At 39.0% G+C, this 21119-nt stretch overlaps 2 protein-coding genes across 2 annotated transcripts in view; one reads left to right on the top strand and one right to left on the bottom strand.

Moving 5' to 3' along the window:
• The window catches only part of shroom1 (shroom family member 1), a 73721-nt gene extending 56729 nt beyond the window's left edge, over positions 1-16992 (top strand). Inside the window, exons 5-8 of the mRNA XM_077224761.1 lie at positions 1493-2002; positions 3202-3322; positions 5920-6192; positions 11142-16992. Coding sequence (XP_077080876.1) covers positions 1493-2002; positions 3202-3322; positions 5920-6192; positions 11142-11399 — 1162 coding nt within the window. The 3' untranslated portion in view covers positions 11400-16992. The remainder of the gene's footprint in view (positions 1-1492; positions 2003-3201; positions 3323-5919; positions 6193-11141) is intronic.
• Positions 16993-17734: 742 nt separating this feature from the next.
• On the bottom strand, positions 17735-20275 carry sowahaa (sosondowah ankyrin repeat domain family member Aa). Its single transcript, XM_077224839.1, has one exon. It carries the CDS (start codon positions 20198-20200, stop codon positions 18914-18916), a length of 1287 nt encoding a protein of 428 aa, XP_077080954.1. The 5' UTR covers positions 20201-20275; the 3' UTR covers positions 17735-18913.
• Positions 20276-21119: the final 844 nt, after the last annotated feature.

Below are 21119 nucleotides of genomic sequence, written 5' to 3'. Positions count from 1 at the left end.
ACAAGAGCCAATCAATTCCCAGCGTAAAAAAACAAGCCACGCCTTTTGTTTTTCTCGTTCAATATTCCGTTTCACTCAGAAATACTTCACAATACTGAGGTAAAGTCAGTCGCAACTTCCCGTTCACGCGACTTTAAGTAATACATTTTGGTCTGAGGGTCATCTGATACATCAAAAACTTTTCCAAAGTATATTTCCAGTTTTTACACTGTTCAATCTTTCCTCTGGGTTAGGAATTAATCCTAGGTATTAATGTTTTAAGGCTTTACACTGTGCATTCTTAAATCCCGGGCTAATGTTCTTATTTGCATGTCGATATCATTGACGTTTGCACTGACATAACAGACAACCTGTTTAAATAACATTTCGTTTCACTCTTGTGCATCAGAATTCATTAGAAGCATGGAGAAACTGGTGTTTAGAGAAAGTTTCTGTGACTGTAGTGCATGATTATTTAATGAGGCAAACTGTTTAGTTTTGTTCAGTTGTTTGTTGCTAAACTACTGGCCATTATATGCCAATGCTGCATCTTTCACACTGTAAACTTTGGGCATCACAATACAGCTTTAACAGAGCAGGGTTTCATAACCAAGGGTTAAAAGTGGTGGCATAGCTCTTTCAAAAGTACAAGAGTAAAACATCACTAAACCCATTGTTAAAAGAAGGGTTTAAAAAAAGACGATAAGCTCAGTGTGAAACTACCCATAGTCATCATTGTTGCAGAGAGTTTTTATTGAGCAAACATAGGTTCAGCCTCAGACGTCATGTCCACGGACCTTTGGCTGAACGTCTAATGCATATGGCACACAAAATTGGAAACGCTTTAGGAGTTTCGTCATGTTTATATCTGTATCTAGACAATCAGGATCAACTAAACACTGGGTTTTCATAAGTATGTGAAGTATGTAAAGTTGGCGGCATAGACTCTTTAAAATACGTCCGTCCAAGAGTTTTACACACCGGTCTGTTATTGTAGGGACATCGCCTTTACATTTTCATGTCGTGGAACAAATTGAACTGTGATTGGTTGCTTTACATGTCAATCAGACAGGCTCTGGGCGGTCCTTGGCCAATGACAGCTGCCGTCAGTCTAAAGGCCGTCAGAGCAAACGCGACTTGCGTTTTCTTTAAAGTCGGCATTAAACCAAAGTTACAATAGTCTTTTCTTCCCTTTCTTCTTGGATTGTATGAAGTTGGCCGTTGCTAAGTAAATGAGGCAGATCTGAATGCCAGTCAGTTACGGAGGAAATTTAGTCCCTAAAATGTAATGCTTTTGATTAAAGATTACGAGGGCATATGAATTTAAAATAATAATAATGTACACGGATAAATTATTTATAATAAACACTGCCATATTTTGTAAAAAATAAGAATTGTCCATTTAGATTTCATGGTGACTTTAAAATGTAAAAATACAGTTATCAGGTTAATTTCTTTGTCTGGCTGTATTGAAGACATTGTTTTAATTTACGCTTATTTTGATATATTACAGCAAGGAGCAGGATAAGAGTGAAATATCTGTCTCCAGTCAAGAGGTTTCTCTCCTTCATGGAGTCAGAACAGATCCTAGTCTACGCATCTCGACTTCTGAGGCAAATTGTTCATCTCCTGAAACGCCAACTTTTACTGAACCCCCAAATGCACCACCTGACCCGTATGGTACGAACGAAACCATAGCCATCACAACACCACCTGGCATTCAAGAGTCCAGCCTGGTACCTGCACTTAACGGGGAACAAGACAGGGATATAAAGGAGGAAGACGGCCCTCTTGTGATTGAAAGCAGGAAGCCGGAGTTGAACAAACTCAAGTGGGAGGTGCTTGTGCAGGAAGTGGTCTCAGCTGACCAATCATTAGCTCGCACTCTTTACCCTATAACCAATAGGAAGACAGCACTCATGCTGATGGAGCAGCTGTTATCTGAAGATAATCTTATAATGGAGGAGCACTACAAGAAAAAACAGGGGCAGACGGTTAATAACCCAGAAACAGCTGCGCACAGGTGACTATTGCACATAAACACATCAACACTTTACTTAAAGCCCTTATGCATAATGCATCATAATGTAGATTATAATACTTTATATCTTTTATTTCATAAATAATTGTAACTAAAGTTAAAATGCATTATAATATTTGCAGATTCCTTTTAATATTTGAAATTGGTTGTTAGTCATGTGTTTTAAATAATGCATTATACTTTCTAAAGGATAGATAAGTAGATTAACACTGCTGTATTTCAGCAGTGACGTGTAACGCAGTCACTCCTACCTGGTTGGCTGGTTGAATTTTAGAAGATATTAATTTTTCAATTGTAGTCTTTTAAAAGGGCATCTGAAATATTACACTAAGTGCAATGTAGTGTTGTCAAAATATCAATTTTTCGATACATATCGATACTGAAATATCTGAAACGCTTCCAATACTCATTATCCACAGAATAGATACACAATACCAGCTGCTCTCTCTCTCTCTCTCTCTCTCCGACAGTGAGTGACACAAACCCGCCTCTCCTCACTCATTTCATTAGCTCCAGATGAATATTGTTGCTGTTACAATGTTATGTTACAATTATGTTACGCATAATTTTACTCATTCCCGCAGATTTTGTTCTCAAACTCATAGTGTGGCACATAAAGCCGCCTCTCAGTACTAATTGAGTTCTTTTTCGCTGCTTATTGTGCTTAAATACACACATAATAAGTCTTGGCAAGTATTCACGTTAACACAGTCAGTTATGTTTTAAGTGAACGTAAACCGTTGAGAATGAAAACGCATGTGTAACAGTATAACGGATCCGTGCGTCAGGTCTTAAAGTGACAGCAGACTAATAAACCTGCTGCCAAATTATGAGTTAATATTAAAAATATCTGTATGGCAGTTTCCCCCAATGGTATCGATGTCAAAATTGTGTCCAATGAAACTGTTGCTAGTTGGAAAACCACAGTGTCTGGAGACTAAAAAAGTTAATGTCAAGCCCTCATAATAATGTATTATAATATGTGGTTACAATTATTCATGTGATCAATGCATTAAAACACTTTTATAATGCATTATATATACAGGCTTTAATTAAAGCATCTTGTCCTTTTCTAGGGTATAAATAAATGGCTCTGTTCCAAAACTGCCTATTCTACATGGCAAACTGCATGCTAGACTGTCATTTGTATCTTCACTGCGTATTTGATTTTGTTTTTAAAGCACTGAGATGCCAGTTTGTGACAAACCGTTGAATCTTCCGTCATCTGTGAACAATGAGTCTGTTCTCTCAAACCAAAAAGAAGAACTGTGCAACACAGAAATGGATATCATCGACAAGAAGGTACTGTAAAGTATAATAATGTTATATAGGATGATGTTGGTGATCCGTGCCTTATGTCTCCCACAGATTTCAATCGTTTATGCTGTGCAAGATCCATGTCCAAACTTCTTGTAAACTACATACTATTTTCAGTCAGACTAAAGCAATAATGGTAACACTTTACAATAAGGTTCATTAGTTAATGTATTAACTAACATGAACTAACAATGATCAATACAGTATTTATTATGTTTTGTTAATGTTACTTAATAACAATACAGCTGTTCATTGTTCATGTTAGTTCACAGTGCATTAACTATTATTAACAAATACAATCTTTGATTTTACTCATGTATTACTAAATGTTGAAATGAATATTTACTAAGATTAATAAATGCTTTAGAAGTATTGTTCATTCTTAGTTTATATTAACTAAGATTGTTAACCAATTTTAAATAATGAACCTTATTGTAAAGTGTTACCGCAATAATGCATATTTTTTGCCTTTGTCTAGTAATGAGTTATAACAGGCTTAGTTAACGGGATTGTAGACTGGCTTTGTCCAGACAAATTAATCTGACTTCAGTGTTGTGCACATGCTCCGAAAAAGAGATAATGCTTGACATTTATTTATTCCTTACAATATTTGATTTTGCATTATGTACACAGACAGATGAAGACTGTTGATCTACTACTCAAAAAACTAAGAAGTCTTTTGCCTAGGGATTCACATATAATCTCCACCTTGTTGAATATAGTAACAACAATTTTAACAATCAATCTGTTTTGATCAATTTATGCAGAAATGTAGCTAAATCTAAAGGGTTAACATACTTTTTTCCTGCCACAATATGTTTAGGCAACACTTTACAATAAGGTGCCATTTATTAACATTAGTTAACATGAACTAACAATGAATTTTAATAAGTCTTTGTACCATTAAATCATCCTGCAAGTTTCAGAGCTAAAACATACTCTTTATAAACAAAGCATTTATTTAATCAAGCTCCAAAAACAGCTCGTTTTGATATTGCAGGATCGGTGATGTCACACAGGTAAATAGATTTGCATATGCCCGCCTCCAGAGCGAGACATCGACCAATCATCATCTTCGCACCATGGGCATTCATAATGCTTTGTCTGTAGATGATGGTTTTGTATGGATAATGTTTTCATAACACTTACATGCAATAGCGAGTGTGTGTTGATACTGTTTCCTATGCAGTGACGTTAGCCAATCATAAGAGTGGCGTTTACTTACAAACCTTAAAGTAGCCGCGCCTTAAAAACTGATCATTTCAGACAGATGAGGGATGAAAATAATCGATTTTTTGCGCATGTTTACAATTTTTTTTATTATAAAACTCTATTAACATTATAGGTGATACTCAGGGAGCATATTACAATAATAATAAAAAGATCCATGTCATGACCCCTTTAAAGTCCATTTCAACATTTACTAATACATTATTCACATCTCATCTGTTAACATTATTTAATGTACCTGACCAAACATGAACTAACAATGACAAAGATGAATAAATACTCATGCTCTTTATTATTTAATTTTAGTCAATGCACTAAGATTAACTAATGTAAAAAAATATATATATATTACAGAATACTCTGTAAGTTTATTACAGAACTTGTACTAGCCAAGAAAAAAAGCAATGTGTGTATATAAATATATATATATTATAAAATTTGGATTTCATACATTAATTTCTTATTCAAACAAAATCCTGTCGTCCAGCATCTCCTCCCTTCCTCTTTCATCCTCATACTTTTCACCAAAATGTGTTTTAGGTGGACCGATCAATACAGTACAAAGAACATCAAAAAATGTAGGATGTTGTAAAATAACAATGTATTTTCTGTTAACCAAATGGTTTTTAATCTTGATATAAATGAACAAGCGCACCGTTATTTGTTGTGTTGTGACGTGTGTTCACGTAAGCCAGATATGAGCAGATTCTGCTATATGCTGTATTTAATAAATCATGATGACTCACGAGTATTTGTGCTAAATCTGTGCAGATTTGTCTTACACGAACTTCCAGCAAAGTGAGTAAACATAGTGAGGGGCTGTTTACATGACACTGTTTTCACCTAAAAACGTAAAACTTTTTATGCTTTTTGGCCGTTCGTTTACACGACAATTGCATTTTTGAGCACCTGAAAACGCAAACTTTTGAAAGCGGGTTTCAAAGTGCACACGGTATCCGTGTATACAACCAAAACGTGAATCTCTGAAGACGATGATGTCATGCACATGCGTATTACGTGTTCAGTCTATAGTGTTTCATCGCCATCTACTGGCCTGCCAGCAGAATACAGCGTTTTTAGTCGTTTTCGCGGATCCTTGTGAATGTGGATCGTTTTGACAATGGTGTCGTCTGTACGTGAAAAAGTCAAAGGAAAAACTTCCATTATTAGCATATCTTTGTCGTGTAAACATACCCTAAGTAACATGCCAAATCAGCTAGTGATTTGACAGCATCAGAAGATTTTTACCCGCATTTGGTAGGTTGGACGGTTGTTAATTCAAACCCTGCCTATAATTATTGAGTTATTATTACAAATAAACATGTGTTGTCTATGGTTACTCTCCCGTATAGAGATGGCTGATAGCCCGTATAGAGGAGCGTTTGAAGTGTGTGGAGGAGGTCCGGTCCGGCGTCCAGGGCGAGGTGAAGGAGAACGGTGTGTGTGGCGACGCTATGGAGGCTCTGGTGCGGGAGAGCTGTATGCCAGCCGAGCTCGAGCGATACACACAGTTTATAGGAGACCTGGAGCGGGTGGTGAGTCTTCTTCTCTGCCTGTCCGCTCGTCTGGCCCGTGTGGAGAACGCCCTCAGCGCTGCGGACGACAGCATGGACACCGAGGAGAAGGTGAGTTCATTACACACGTAAAGGTTACAGATTTAAAATAAATGTCCCCAGAGTGTGTTTGTGAAGTTTTAGCTCACAATACCTCACAGATATTTTTATATAGCAATTGTTACTTTTTTAGGGTGAGCAAAAACGCGCCGCTTTTGTGTCTGTCCCTTTAAATGCAAATGAGCCGCTGCTCCTGGCGCAGAGGGCGGAGCTTCAACAACTCGTTCTTAGCAGCTCACACACACACACTGAACATTTTATGTTCAAACTGGAGTCAGACAAAGATGGAGAGACTTAAAAAGAAGTGACAACATGTAGACAACATTTCTGAATGGTTAGTTGATGAATTTATGTATCTTCTAGTCATTGATTAGCATATTCTGTCTGGATAATATATAAATCGTGTTCCCCGGGGTGGGGTTTATGTAAATTTTAGGGTTAGTGATGTCACTAACCTGTGAAGAAGCTCATTGTAGTTCCTACCAGCCGTTTGTTGTAGTCCTTAAAAAGCAGTTTCTGTAAAAGAAAATATCAACCTTTTGCTCTGAACTTTTGAGTGTCATAACTTTGCAGATGTTGTTTATGCTCAAACAACAACATTATACACTGACTAAAGTTAGAAAAGTGAAAACATAATCAACCACCACTTTAATGAGGTGTGTCTGTGTGTAGAAAGCTAGGAGGGGCCCTAAACACACGAAAGGTTGAGTGCTGGGAAACACTTATTTCTTTAGATCTGGCTGTAAGATTGACCGGTTCTGCTGGATCAGATGTTGATGGTGTCAACACTGCCTGACCGAAACCAGTCTTCAGTATCGATGAGTTTTGCGATTACACTGCCCTCTTGTGACAAACCTCTGAAGTGCAATCTGTGAGGAAGTCAAATATTTTTTATTTTATTTATTTAACCTTTATTTAACCAGGGAAATCCTTTGAGAACAAGTCTCTTTTACGAAGGAGCCCTGGCCAAGAAGGCCGCAATAAAAGTTTCACATAAAATACAAAATATAATAAATACAATAAACATGCAAGACATAAAACATTAACAATACAATGAATCAGCCACACTTAAAAAATACAATGGCCTTACAACAGTCAGGAATAATGTAACAAATTACAATACAATAGACTTAATTTGGGAAGCAGGGACAGGTGCCCATTTTGCCTGCTTCCCGATACTTTACTAGCCTCTTAAAGTGACCAAAGGAGACCAAGTTATCAAGTTTTAAGTCATTCTGTAATAGGTTCCACACTGATGGGGCAGAAACTCTAAATGCTTGCTTCCCTAACTCTGTTCGAGCCCTAGGCACAATCATGTGGAGATTATCATTAGACCGCAGAGAGCGAATGCTGGCCTTGAAGGACATAAGCCTACATAAATAAGGGGGCAATGTCCCAATAATGGATTTATATATAAACAATCGCCACCGGGTTAGCCTGCGCTGAGCAAGGGAGGGCCACTGGACCAGATCATACAGAGTGCAAAAATGTGTAAAGGGTTTGCACCCTGTAATGAATCTCAGTGCGCCATGATAAACTAAATCCAGATGGTGCAGATATTTATTCGGGGCGTGCATATATAAAAAATCACCATAATCCAAAAGAGACAGAAAGGTAGCCTCGACCAATTTCTTCCTTGTTGCAAAAGAAAAGCAGGCCCTATTCCTAAAATAGAACCCAAGCTTTAACCTAAGTTTCCGGGCTAAATTTTGGATATGAGCCTTAAAAGTCAAATGTTCATCAAGTAAAAACCCTAAGTACTTATACTCAGCCACACGCTCTATTAGATTTCCCTGTAGGGTTACAATGTTTGGAGGGATAGCTGTGGAGTTCCTATTATTTGAAAACAGGACCGTCTTTGTTTTATTTGCATTCAACCCAAGCTTCGAGTCAAAAAGCCAAGATTGTACAACGTCAAAGGCATCCTGCAGGTACTGAAAAGTCTGGTGAAGGGTTTCTCCACAACTGTAAATAATTGTGTCATCAGCATAAAAATGAAACAGAGCATTATGGACATTTGAACCAAGATCATTTACATAAATGGTAAATAAAAGTAAAAGTGGGCCCAGCACCGAACCCTGAGGAACCCCTGATACAACTTGTAAGAAACCTGAAGAAATACCGTCAAAAGTGACGCACTGAGTCCTATCTGAGAGATAATTTACAAACCAACCAACTGCCTTCTCAGAAAGACCAATGTTGAGCAGTCTCTGTTTTAAAATACAATGGTTCACCGTATCAAAAGCTTAGAAAGATCGATGAAAAGAGCTGCACACATCTTTTTGCTGTCCAGTGCCTCAATGATGTCATTCACCACCTTCAATGAAGCAGAGATGGTACTATGTTCCTTTCGGAAACCTGACTGAAACTCTGATAGGATATTATTAACGCTCAGGAATTCTTTCAGTTGTTCACTTACTAGTCGTTCTAAGACCTTTGACAGCACAGACAAGTTGGAGATAGGCCTATAGTTGTTTAACAAAGTAGGATCTCCTCCCTTTAACAAGGGGAGGACATAAGCCGATTTCCAGATTGATGGCATTACATTCTGAGCCAAGGACAAATTAAAAATAATAATAACTTGAGCGGTTTAGTAATAAAATCTGCAGCAATTTTTAAAAAATATGGCTCTAAACAATCTGAGCCGGCAGGCTTTTTGATGTCCAATGACATTAGGACTTTATGCACATCATTGATTGAAAACGGGGCAAAGGTAAAAGAAAAAGGCTGGCCAACACAACATCTTCCCGCAGCATTACCATCAGAAGAGGAGGTTTTTGGAGATAAAGATTGGTCAAACAAAGAACCAGATGCAACAAAATGTTCATTAAAACATTCTAGCATTGCCGATCTTTCCGAGATAATAATATCGTCCCTAATGATATGGGGAGGCAGTTCATTATGAGTTTTTATGAGTCATTATGAGTATGAATTTAGTTAACGAAATTGACTGGATAGACTTCCAAAAAGTCCTTGGGTTATTTAAATTGTCTGTAGTGGCCGCTAGACAGTATTCAGATTTGGCATGACGGACAGCTGCTGTGAACTGGTTTCGTAGTCGTCTAAAATTAATCCTATCGGGCTCCACCCCAGAATTTCTAGCCTTTGCCCAAGCCACATCCCTCTCATGAAGAAGTTTGCTAAGCTCCGTCGAAAACCAAGGGTTGTCTCGTCCTTTGACTCTAAACTTACGCATAGGAGCATGTTTATTAATAAGTTGCAAAAATCCATCATGAAAGTATTTCCAGGCTATTTCAACATCATCAATAAGCCTAATGCTGTCCCAATTAAGATAAAATAAATCATGTAAAAAAACTTGTAAGGTAAAATGTTTCATATCACGTTTTTCAATGCATCGAGGCCTGGATTTTTGAATTTTTGCATTTCTAACTGCAGCAATCGTACAATGATCACTAATGTCATTAACAAACACGAAAATTTCAGAAAATGTATGAGGTGCATTTGTCAATAGCAAATCAATTAGAGTAGATTTCTCTGGGTGTTTTGAATTTCAAATTTGAAAATATCAAATTATCTGTCATGTTTTGTGACTGTTGTTGTTAATTGATGTCATTTATTTTGTGACTAAATATGTTATTCAAATATAAACCACCGTTCAAAAGTTCGGAGTCTGTGAGATTTTAAAGTCCCCCTGAAGTCGATCATATTATCCCTTAAAACTCATTTTTGATCACCAAAATTACATATTTAAAATCATGCCTTAAAATATCTTGAAACCGACACTCTTGCCTCATTTAGTATTCACGGTTCTATGATTATGCAAATGAGCCCCGCCTCCACTCACTCAGCTCAGAGATCCACTCGTTGATGATCATACGTTGATCTGATTGGTTACAAGGTAGTTTGTGACGTCAGAAACACCAGCGATTTCAAACTGTGTTTTTGAGACTGTCTTTGGTTCACTGCAGTTTTAAGGAGAAAATACTCAGCAATGCTGTCGACTTATGAATTTACACATGGTTTGTCTTAAAGCATATTAAAACACGACAGAGACATATAGACAAAATTAAAAGCTGAAATTTTCAACACGGGGGAATTGAAATGTCATGTGTCCGTGTTGAATGATTGTATCATTAATAACAGTGAAGACATTTAAAATGTTACAAAAGAGATTTGTGAGATTTTATTTTAATTTGATTGATTTATTAGAAAAGAAAGAGCTGAAACATGCTCATTTGTCAAGGATAACACAATAAGGTTAAAAACTTGTTTCCATCCTGGTCCTTGATGTAAAGGACAAACTTGTAAAGCACAAACTTGGGTGGTGATGGCACAATGGATCAGACACATGCCTTTGGTGTGAGAGACCCGGGTTCGAATCCACTGTGAGACACCAATGTGTCCCTGAGCAAGACACTTAACCCCTAGTTGCTCCAGAGGAGTGCGACCTCATATATACATATATAGCAATTGTAAGTCGCTTTGGATAAAAGCGTCAGCTAAATGAATAAATGTAAATGTAAAAAATGTAAACTTCACTGCTAGTTACAGGTTACATTGGCACTGCATACAATTTGCTAAATTTACAATCACAATCTTGCAGTTGCGAGAAAAAAAACTCAGAATTGTGAGATAAAAAGTTGCAATTACCTTTTTTATTATTTATTCATATATTAATGCATGGACATGGAATGTGTTTCATGGACACGAGATGTGAAAGACTTTCTAAAAGATCAGATTTACAGTTTTCTTCCTAAAAGATGTTCTTCAGAAATATTCTAAGATAAAAAGTTGCAATTATCTTTTTTATATTTTAAAAAACAAGCTTCCATAATTAGAGCTTTAAGGCCATTTATTGTAATTTTTCCCCCTCAAGAGATCAGATTCACATTTTTTCCCCTAAAATGTTCTTCAGAAATATCCCGTGTGCGCCGACTATTGACAAACGAGCCGAATTGTAACGTACTCATAAAATAATCCCTATTTTTGTTGATCCACAGCAATCGCTGGACAACCGCTACCGTCTCCTGTGCAAACAGAGGGAGGACGCCAAAGACTTGAAGGAAAACCTGGACCGTCGGGAGCGCCTGGTCTCCAGCTTTCTGTCCAAGCAGCTGACGGACACACAGATGCAGGAGTACCGGCTCTTCATTCAGACCACAGCTTCCTTACTCATCCGCCAGAAAGACCTCGAGGAGAAGCAGCGTTTAGGAGAGGAGCAGCTCGAGGCCTTGCTCAGCACTATACCAGCTCTATGAGACTGCCTTTCCATGTGTTTTAGTGAGACTGTTAATGCTTGGAAACACCATAGAGGCTTTCGCACCGGAGGAACCTTTTCATAGTTCCTACAACTATTGGCGAAAGTTCACTTTTTTTTGTGTTCGCACTGCAGGACGTAGGAACGATTTCAGTTCTAGGAACTCCATTTGGAGGAACTAATTTATCTCATAACTAATCTAACTCTTACCCTCCTAGAGTCAGCGCTATAGGAACTATCTGTGACGTTATTCGCTGATTGGCCGTACCAAGCATGCCGCACAATCCCTGAAAAGTGAAGCCAAAGTGTCTCGATCGCCCCCCGGTGGCCACTCCTAGTATAGCTCATAAACCCGCCTCCCCGTGTTATTCAACACCAACTAAACAATTAAATTACACTTCACATTTCTTTTTTCCAAAGATAGTTTCTGTCATTTGCTGTAGTTTTTATCACGCTGTCGCTGATGTAATTTCAAGTGTTTGTTTTTAAAAAAAGTTTGTTTTTAGTTAGTTATTTGATGCTATGAAAACGGTGCTTTGACGTCATGATTGACATGTTCTCTGAGCGAAGCACCAACGTACTTCAGGGTCTGAGGAGGACTGATGAGATTGTATTTACTTTATTTTAACAATCCTCTTGTCGTACTGCAATCAACAGACATCAAAATTGGAGCAGAACGGAGGAACGGAGCAGATACAGGGCGCTTAAAAAAAATCCAGGTTCTGGGAGAGTGCATTCAGCGAGAGAGAGAGGGCGGGGCATTGATTTCGCAGCTTTACTTCCTGCTCACTACTGCGCAGGTCTGGTTCCGAGATCACTGGTCCCGAGATCGCTACTGCGCAGGTCTGGTCCCGAGATCACTACTGCGCAGGTCTGGTCCCGAGATCACTACTGCGCGGGTCTGGTCCCGAGATCGCTACTGCGCAGGTCTGGTCCCGAGATCGCTACTGCGCAGGTCTGGTCCCGAGATCGCTACTGCGCAGGTCTGGTCCCGAGATCGCTACTGCGCGGGTCTGGTCCCGAGATCGCTACTGCGCAGGTCTGGTCCCGAGATCACTACTGCACGGGTCTGGTCCCGAGATCGCTACTGCGCAGGTCTGGTCCCGAGATCGCTACTGCGCAGGTCTGGTCCCTAGATCGCTACTACGCAGGTCTGGTCCCGAGATCAGTACTGCGCAGGTCTGGTCTCGAGATCACTACTGCGCAGGTCTGGTCTCGAGATCACTACTGCGCAGGTCTGGTCTCGAGATCACTACTGCGCAGGTCTGGTCTCGAGATCACTACTGCGCAGGTCTGGTCCCGAGATCACTACTGCGCAGGTCTGGTCCCGAGATCGCTACTGCGCAGGTCTAGTCCCGAGATCACTACTGCGCAGGTCTGGTCCCGAGATCAGTACTGCGCAGGTCTGGTCTCGAGATCACTACTGCGCAGGTCTGGTCTCGAGATCACTACTGCGCAGGTCTGGTCTCGAGATCACTACTGCGCAGGTCTGGTCCCGAGATCACTACTGCGCAGGTCTGGTCCCGAGATCGCTACTGCGCAGGTCTGGTCCCGAGATCACTACTGCGCAGGTCTGGTCCCGAGATCGCTACTGCGCAGGTCTGGTCCCGAGATCACTACTGCGCAGGTCTGGTCTCGAGATCACTACTGCGCATGTCTGGTCTCGAGATCACTACTGCTACTGCGCAGGTCTGGTCTCGAGATCACTACTGCGCAGGTCTAGTCCCGAGATCACTACTGCGCAGGTCTAGTCCCGAGATCACTACTGCGCAGGTCTGGTCCCGAGATCGCTACTGCGCAGGTCTGGTCTCGCGATCGCTACTGCGCAGGTCTGGTCTCGAGATCACTACTGCGCATGTCTGGTCTCGAGATCACTACTGCTACTGCGCAGGTCTGGTCTCGAGATCACTACTGCGCAGGTCTAGTCCCGAGATCACTACTGCGCAGGTCTAGTCCCGAGATCACTACTGCGCAGGTCTAGTCCCGATATCACTACTGCGCAGGTCTGGTCTCGAGATCACTACTGCGCAGGTCTAGTCCGGAGATCACTACTGCGCAGGTCTGGTCTCGAGATCACTACTGCGCAGGTCTAGTCCCGAGATCACTACTGCGCAGGTCTGGTCAGGTCTGGTTTGGGCAGATTTTCCAGCTCGCTCCGTTAGTGGTGAATGAGTTGGCTAAGGCGAACGCTAGGCATACGTCACAACCAAACGTTAGCGATGAGTGACTCTGGGCAGATAGATGGGGTCTAAACATTTACGCTGAGGAGAAAATCCAATGCGACATTGAGGAGACCAAGAGAAACATGATTATGTATTTCTGAACATCAACACTGAACATCAACGACACACCATACACTAATAACTTTTCATTACCGTCTACTTTCTATGTATAACAGCTCTATCTAATAATGTATGAGACACTGCCATTCTCAGCGCCGTCAAAATAAAAGTCAAGTCACCTTCATTTATATAGCGCTTTTAACAATATGGACTGTTTCAAAGCAGCTTTACAGTGATAATAGGAAATTAAAGTAACAGAGATTGTAGGATAAAAGTCAAAACGTTTCTTACGTCACTTTAAAGTTCATACTGTCGGTGCGAATGCAACCAGGAAAACGTTCCTATGGGAATCATTCGTTCTCTGTGAATCATCCTGCTGGCTCGTTCCTAAAACTACCCGGTGAGAAAGCCCCTCGTGTTTTGCTCTATAGTTGAGTCGTATCAAGTTGACTTTCGAAAAACCATGGAAAGCTTTATTTAAGAGCCCAGGAATGTGTCCTTTCAGGCGTGTGTGACAGATCGCTCTAAAACGACGACCAAAAAAGAAAAAAGGAAGAAAGAAGCACTTTTGTATAATAAGCTGCACATGCTCATATTGTGTATTCATAATTAATTTCAGGGCTTCATTATTGCTTTGATGCTGCAGCGTATTGTAACTTTTCATTCTTTCCCATTCATTTTGTCCTGTAATTTCATTTGGCACTGTCATGTTGAATGTGTGTAATGATCGAGTGTGTTTGAAATGATTGAAGTCTGTATTATTTAACTGCATGTATATTGAGAGATATCTTTGTATTACCCTTGCATTTATCCACAGTGACCCATGATCTTGTGTTCTGCTGTTTGAGATCAAGAAATGACTGAGTCACCGACACAAACATACGAACGACGTTTTCAATGAGATCAAACAACTGGCCGAGAGAGGCCGTGTGTTACAGTGATTTTACCAGCTGTGAAACCATTGTAAAATCACTGAATGTTCCAACACGAGTAGCTTATTGCTTTTATAAACCAGCAACAACAGCCATATGATAAAACCAGTGTTCAATTATAGTTACATTCACTATTGATTATAATAATTAGAAAGATTTGCATTTCCTGTTGGAAGTAACATGCTTACAAAGTGTTTTAGGTTGAGATGACGGAAATATGAAAAGTTGATGGATTAAAACGGGAATCGCAATTCATCATGCAAATAGTCTTAAATTTTATTTTTTGAAACTTTACAAATTATCTACAGAACAAAAGTTTAAATATCATCAGCACTTTGAATTATGGAAGCTTGTTTCCGCCACAGAATAAAACATTTTAAAAGATCATTGTGACTTTTTATCTCACAATTGCAAAAATACATCTTAGAAATAAATGTGCATTTATCTCAGAATTGCGAGATATAAAGTCAGAATTGTGTTATAAAAGTAGAATTGCGTGATATAAACTTGACAATTGCGAGAAATGAACTCGCAATTCTGACTTTTTAGCTCGCAATTGCTAGTTTATATCTCGCAATTCTAATTTTCCAATGTACACGTTAAAGGTGCTGTACGTATTGTTTTGACTACTAAAGCATAAAATACCATAATATGTTTCCAGATGTTTAGGAAACATGGTAAAATTCACATAACTGGAATGTGCGTTCAGTGGCGAATGTCTGTTCTTGTTTTGATCTGTGTGACTCCGCCCACTGCCAATTTACCCAATAGTATTTCGACTCCCCCGTTGGCGGGAAACAGCGCGTATTGCATCCATGGAAACAGCGAATGAACTGGCCAGAGATCGCAGATTCTACAGGACAAAAAAAAAAGATTTGAGGATGTACTTGTGAACATTCATTACTTCTGTCCATTATAGTACTTGATGTTGATACGTTCACATTGCAAATGCATATCAGTGTGTGTTGTGTATTTTAAAGTCATTCCGTGCTTTAAATTGAAAATTGTCAACTCTCAGAAATGTTTTCTCTCATTTTCATTACCTTTTCTTTTGGAATACATGAACGTTTGGCTCTTCGGTTGGTTAAACAAGTGAAAGTTAGTTCTGACGTTTGTGCCGAGGGTGATCAGGGGCCTATACCATGAAGCCGGTTTAGGTGGCTAGCCAGCTATGTTTCAGTTTAGTTTGCGTCAACCCTGGGTTTTAGGGACCATGAAAGTGGTTTGGCTTTTAGCAGTGTTCATCGCCATAGTAACTTACGCTCCGCGGCTAACCTGGTCCGGGGCAGGTTATGTTCCAGGTAAGAGGTTGCAAACCGAACTTGGACCAATCAGCTGTGAGCAAAGTGTCACATGACTGATGCTATAAAGTCACTCCACCTGTTTCTACTCCAAATTAAAGGTCACTACATAGCAAATGATTTTTAAAGACAAAATCGTCTAGTTTTTAGTGATGCTTATTTAGAATAATACATTTGTATGATTTAGATATTATTTATGTAATTATTATACCCTTAATCAATCACACATGTACAATTTTAGTTCATCAATTATTATTACGCAGTTTAAATGAATAAATATGTAAAGGTAATATAAATACACTTTAGCATCAATAGATGAAGCTATAAAATGACTACATGTGAGCTTAGATGTTCAATTCTCTCTATACCTTTATCAGCTGTATAAAATAACTCCACAACTTTTACTTGCACTGATATACAGTAGCGAGACTTTTTCTTTTACTTGTCCTCTTTCATAGACAGCTGTTTTCTTCTTACTGTGTAAATTTGTTTAAATTCTTACTATTTTAATACTTTTATTTAATAAGTGAATTGCGCTGCTTCTCTCGCGAGAAATGAATCTCAGTTTCATTCTTTCTCAGCGTGTGATTGGCTGTTCGCTACTGATGTCACACTTAAACTCCTAAACTCAGGATCGAAGCCTGAGTTGACAGAGAAAGTTGATGATCAGCATCATGGTACCAACAAAGCCTGGTTGGATTGGTTTGGTTTTGTCAACTCAAAACTAATCCTGTGACCCTGAGTTTGTTCAACTTCCATCATGGTACAGGCCCTGGTCTTTCCGTCCAGTGTTGATGTTTATATGGCTTGAAGTCACACATGAACGCCTAGTTTCCATAGCGTGAAACATGAAACTATCCTGTCACGTGTACAACCCTTCTCCACTTCATCTGGAATATAGCGATCAGATTGAGTTTTGCTGGATGTGGATTATGAAACCAGACTGTAAATGAGCATTTGTCTAGTGTGCTGTGAATGTGACTTCATCAGTTCTGCTGCCATCTTGTGGTTTTGTGTTTATGTGGGATGCATGAATTCTATTACCTTTGGTTTAATGTGAATAAAGTTTTCTCACTGTACATCATTTGTGTTTGTTTCATTACAACTAGTCAGATTAGGTCAGGAATTAAGATGCAATCATCTGTAAAATAAAATAAAATAAATAAATGCTTTGAAATAACATTAACTGTAAAAAATAAATAAAACATGAATAAAAATAATGTGATGTGTTTGAAGTTTAGCCTAAAAATTAAAATGGGTACATCTCTGGGCCATATAATAAGTATATTTATGTATATATTTATTTTTTAGCCTATTTAGGCCTTTTCATGATGCATTTAGGGGGAGATGTCATGTAACTATCATGTAAATAATGTCACAATGCAAAAAAGCGAAAACACTTTAGGGGTCAAATATGATGCAACTTCTCCATGGAAGGTCACGTCAATCTTGTGTTTTTATACTGAACTTCATAAGCTCTTAGCAAAACACCAATGTTATGAAACACATAAAGGCCCGTCACGCATGCCGAATCATGCACACGCGTGTCTGAAGGCATCTCGTCTCTCTAATGAACACAGATGGAGGAGGAACACGTGCTCGACCTCGAGGCCAGAGGGTCGTGTTTAATACTGATGCATCATGGGAACATCTAGAGATGACAGTTCTTATCTCGTCAGACCATCATGTTGCTTTAAACTCCCAGCTGTGGGTTCCTTTGCTATTTCATCCTCAGCAAGACTGACCCCTATATAAAAAGTCTTGATCTTATTCATCACTGCATGAAGAAACAACATCGCAGATATACACGACAAAACTCAGTGAAGCTTCACGCACCAGACTACGTTTATTTGCATAATAATTTACATTTTTTAATAAGAAAATGCATTTATTGTAAGCCAGATGTGTATTATAAAGGTCCCAAAGAATCCATGATTATGGTTGACTAAAAATAAGCATGTTGATCAGCGTTAAACATGAATCTACTTGTTTAACACCTAGAACAAAAATATTTCACAACATCTGACGGATAAACCGTCAGAAAAGAACAATTAGAGAGGTTTGTTTTCCACACCCAGTGAGTCAGGCGTCCTGCACCCGAGACAAATAGCTTGAATATTTCATGTGTATATCATATATACTTATATATGAGATATACATTTGAAATGTATATTTCTGCTTTTTTATTAAAAACAGCGATAATATGAAATATGATTACCATTCAAAAGAACCATTTTCTATTTGAACGAATATGTTTTAAAACACAATTTTTTCACCATCATTCCTCCAGTCTTCAGTCACAGTCTAATATGATGATTTGCTGAACTTTTATGATTATTATCGGGGTTGAAAACAGTTCATATTTTTGTGGAACAGCATTTATGCATTGTGTGCATTTAGTGTTCTTGCTGAATAAAAGTATTAAGTATTAATTCGTTTTTAAAAAAAAAGTATGTCATCAATCATTCATATTGAAAATAGAATTTAAACCTTTTTTTGTATGATGGGTAAATACCATATTCACAAAGCAAGATACCTAAATTCAAACCTAACTGAAAAGTATTTGCTTATGATTATTGTCATCCCTTCAAAAAAATCCCCTCCAATAAAAAAGCTTTCAAAACATATTGTATTATATAACAAGTTTAATGTTAATTGTAATTTTTTATTATTATTACGTTTTCCTTTTCTCTGTATCCCCACATGTCCGACCGTGTTCATTATTCTGCATTATTACGTTTTGTACTGAATTTTAATTAAATTTTTAATGCAATAAAAAAAGAAGAAAAAAAGGAAAATAGAATTGAATTGAACAGAATTCTTCTGGATTCCCATATAAATTCCCAATAATTGTCTGCACTGTTTATGCGACACCGGCTCGTTCCTCTCAGCTTTATAATTAGCAATAAGAAAAAAAGGAAAATAGAATTTAAACGAACAGAATTCCCATATAAAGGCATATTGACATGAATATGGAGTTGTTTATGAGCGTGTGCTCAGTTATGGATAGCCGTCTGACGCGAGCCTCTGTTTTTGCGACACCGGCTCGTCCCTCTCCGCTCTGTCGTCTTCTCCCAACGTCATCAACTGGATTCTCGGCTTGCTCTTTTTCTTGATCCCGACCGGATAAGTTGGGAAAAGCCTGATTTTGGGTTGTTTGTGCGGGTCACACTCCTCTCGGACCGCCAGCGCCTCCTGCTGGCCGGCTCTCGGCGCTCCCAGGAGCTCCCTCAGTTCTCCCGAAGCCTCTTTCCTCAGATAATGGTAGGGTTTCTTCCCACAGTTATCCCGTATATTCCCGTTGGCTCCGTACTTGCGGACCAGTAGACCGATCAGAGACGTGTGTTTGTGGATGACAGCGATGTGTAGAGCAGTGTATCCGCCGTTAGACTTAGCGTCGATGTCCACGCCGTGTCCGCTTTCCCTAGAAACCTCAATAATCTCGCAGACCATGTCATGGTTCCCACTCTTGACGGCCCAGTGTAACGCCGTGAACCCAGACGTGAAGTCCTTCTTCTCCGCGAGCTGAGCGTCCTTTAGCAGAAGCCCGTACACAAGACTCCACTGTCCCGCCGCGCACTTGACTAGCCACTGGTGCTCCGCGGGATCCAGCGGGAACTGCTCCGACTGCTCCTTCGGCTCATCCGCTAGTTTAGGAGTCTTGTAGTGTCTCCGCGCCTGTGGAGAGTCGCTAGCTCCATCTGTAGTCGTTCTCCTCCACTGACGTTCCCGTTCACAATCAGTCGTTCCCGAGGGATTCTTGTGAATCTGACTGATGTTTGATTGTGGGACTCGTAAAGGAAGTGCACATGGTTTGTTTGTCGTCTTCGCTCCATGTTTGTCATCAGACTTCAGTGGAACGGTGAAATTTAAAGACTTTTTAGGTGTAAAGTCCACATTCTTGCATCTTCCCAAAGCAGTTTCTATTTGGGAACGTTGTGCTTGTGAAGCTTCAGTCTCTGACTTTTTACTTTCCTCCTTCTGTTCCTTCTCATCTTCCTCTGGATCTTCATAATCATCGTTTGAGGCTTTTAGTAGGTGATTGTATACTTTCCTTAGGACTATATACTTGGTGTCCTGGAATTCTTTAACAACGGCAATGTTGTTCACACACGCCTTGAAGAGATCTCGGTTCTGCTTCTTCTCTGCCGGATCACAGCAGTTTAGTTGGTCTTTAAACTTTCTGAGCAGATCTGAGTTTTTCACCTTTCCTCTGCCTTCTAATAGTGTGTTTAAAATCGCCTCTTGGGTCAGAGCCATTTCTGAATTCGTCCTAGATATAAACATACATACTTTAGCAGGAACGAGTCTGTCGACTGAGACTCCTCGACTGTAGCCACACCTTTACCTGTCTTCCGGAATCAACACGTAAGAATGAAGAAGAAGAAGAAAGAAATCTGACGCGGGTGGGGGCGGGGCTTTAAAAAAGTTTAAAACCGATCATTTTAATTTAATTAAAATCTTCTTTTTTGTCAAGAAGTTGGGTGGACATATAACGAGTTACCTTTAAATTGTTAAATTGTTTAAAATAAATCATATCCGTAATAATGAGTAGCCTACAGTTTAGGCTAATTCTAAAATTATAAAACGCTAAACTCAATAAAACAACAAAGTGCATGTATTGTTCCTGTGCGTGTATTTCGATGAACATTATGTAGGCTACAGTTATGTCATAATTACTTACGTAATTATTTATTTAGAAGCTCTATCTTGTCGGGTCTTGAGAAAAGACATTCCTGAAGCAAGTGGGAGTTTCCAGGAAGAAGCCATATTGAAGGTTTTTGCGAAATTACGAATCCTAGTATGGCAAAATATTGTCTCATGAATATTAATTCCGTCGTCTCGAGCTGCTAAACAATCATTCTGATTCGTTTCAAAGAGATTATTGTTTATTATAATGACGATAAAATAAACCTCTAGAGCACATTTCTCATTTCTTTATTTTATATGGCATATTCTTCATTCATAAACAAAAGTTTGCAAATGGTATTATGTCCTATCCTTATTTTCACACTAAATTAATCTCACTTAAAATATCTTCGTTATGTAAATAAGAAAAAACCCTAAGATTTATCAAATATTATGAATAAATATTTAAAGAAAATAAATGCACTTAAAAGCTTTCCTTGTATATTAATGCATGCTATTGTATCAATACAACTGTAACGTATGCCTTCTTGTCATGTCTCTTCGCCATGTCATCTTT

This window comes from Siphateles boraxobius, unplaced genomic scaffold, assembly GCF_051911475.1.
Source record: "Siphateles boraxobius isolate OS27281-9 unplaced genomic scaffold, OSU_SipBor_1 92, whole genome shotgun sequence".
In the NCBI taxonomy this organism is placed as follows: domain Eukaryota; kingdom Metazoa; phylum Chordata; class Actinopteri; order Cypriniformes; family Leuciscidae; genus Siphateles; species Siphateles boraxobius.
This window is presented reverse-complemented; position numbering and strand designations above follow the sequence as displayed.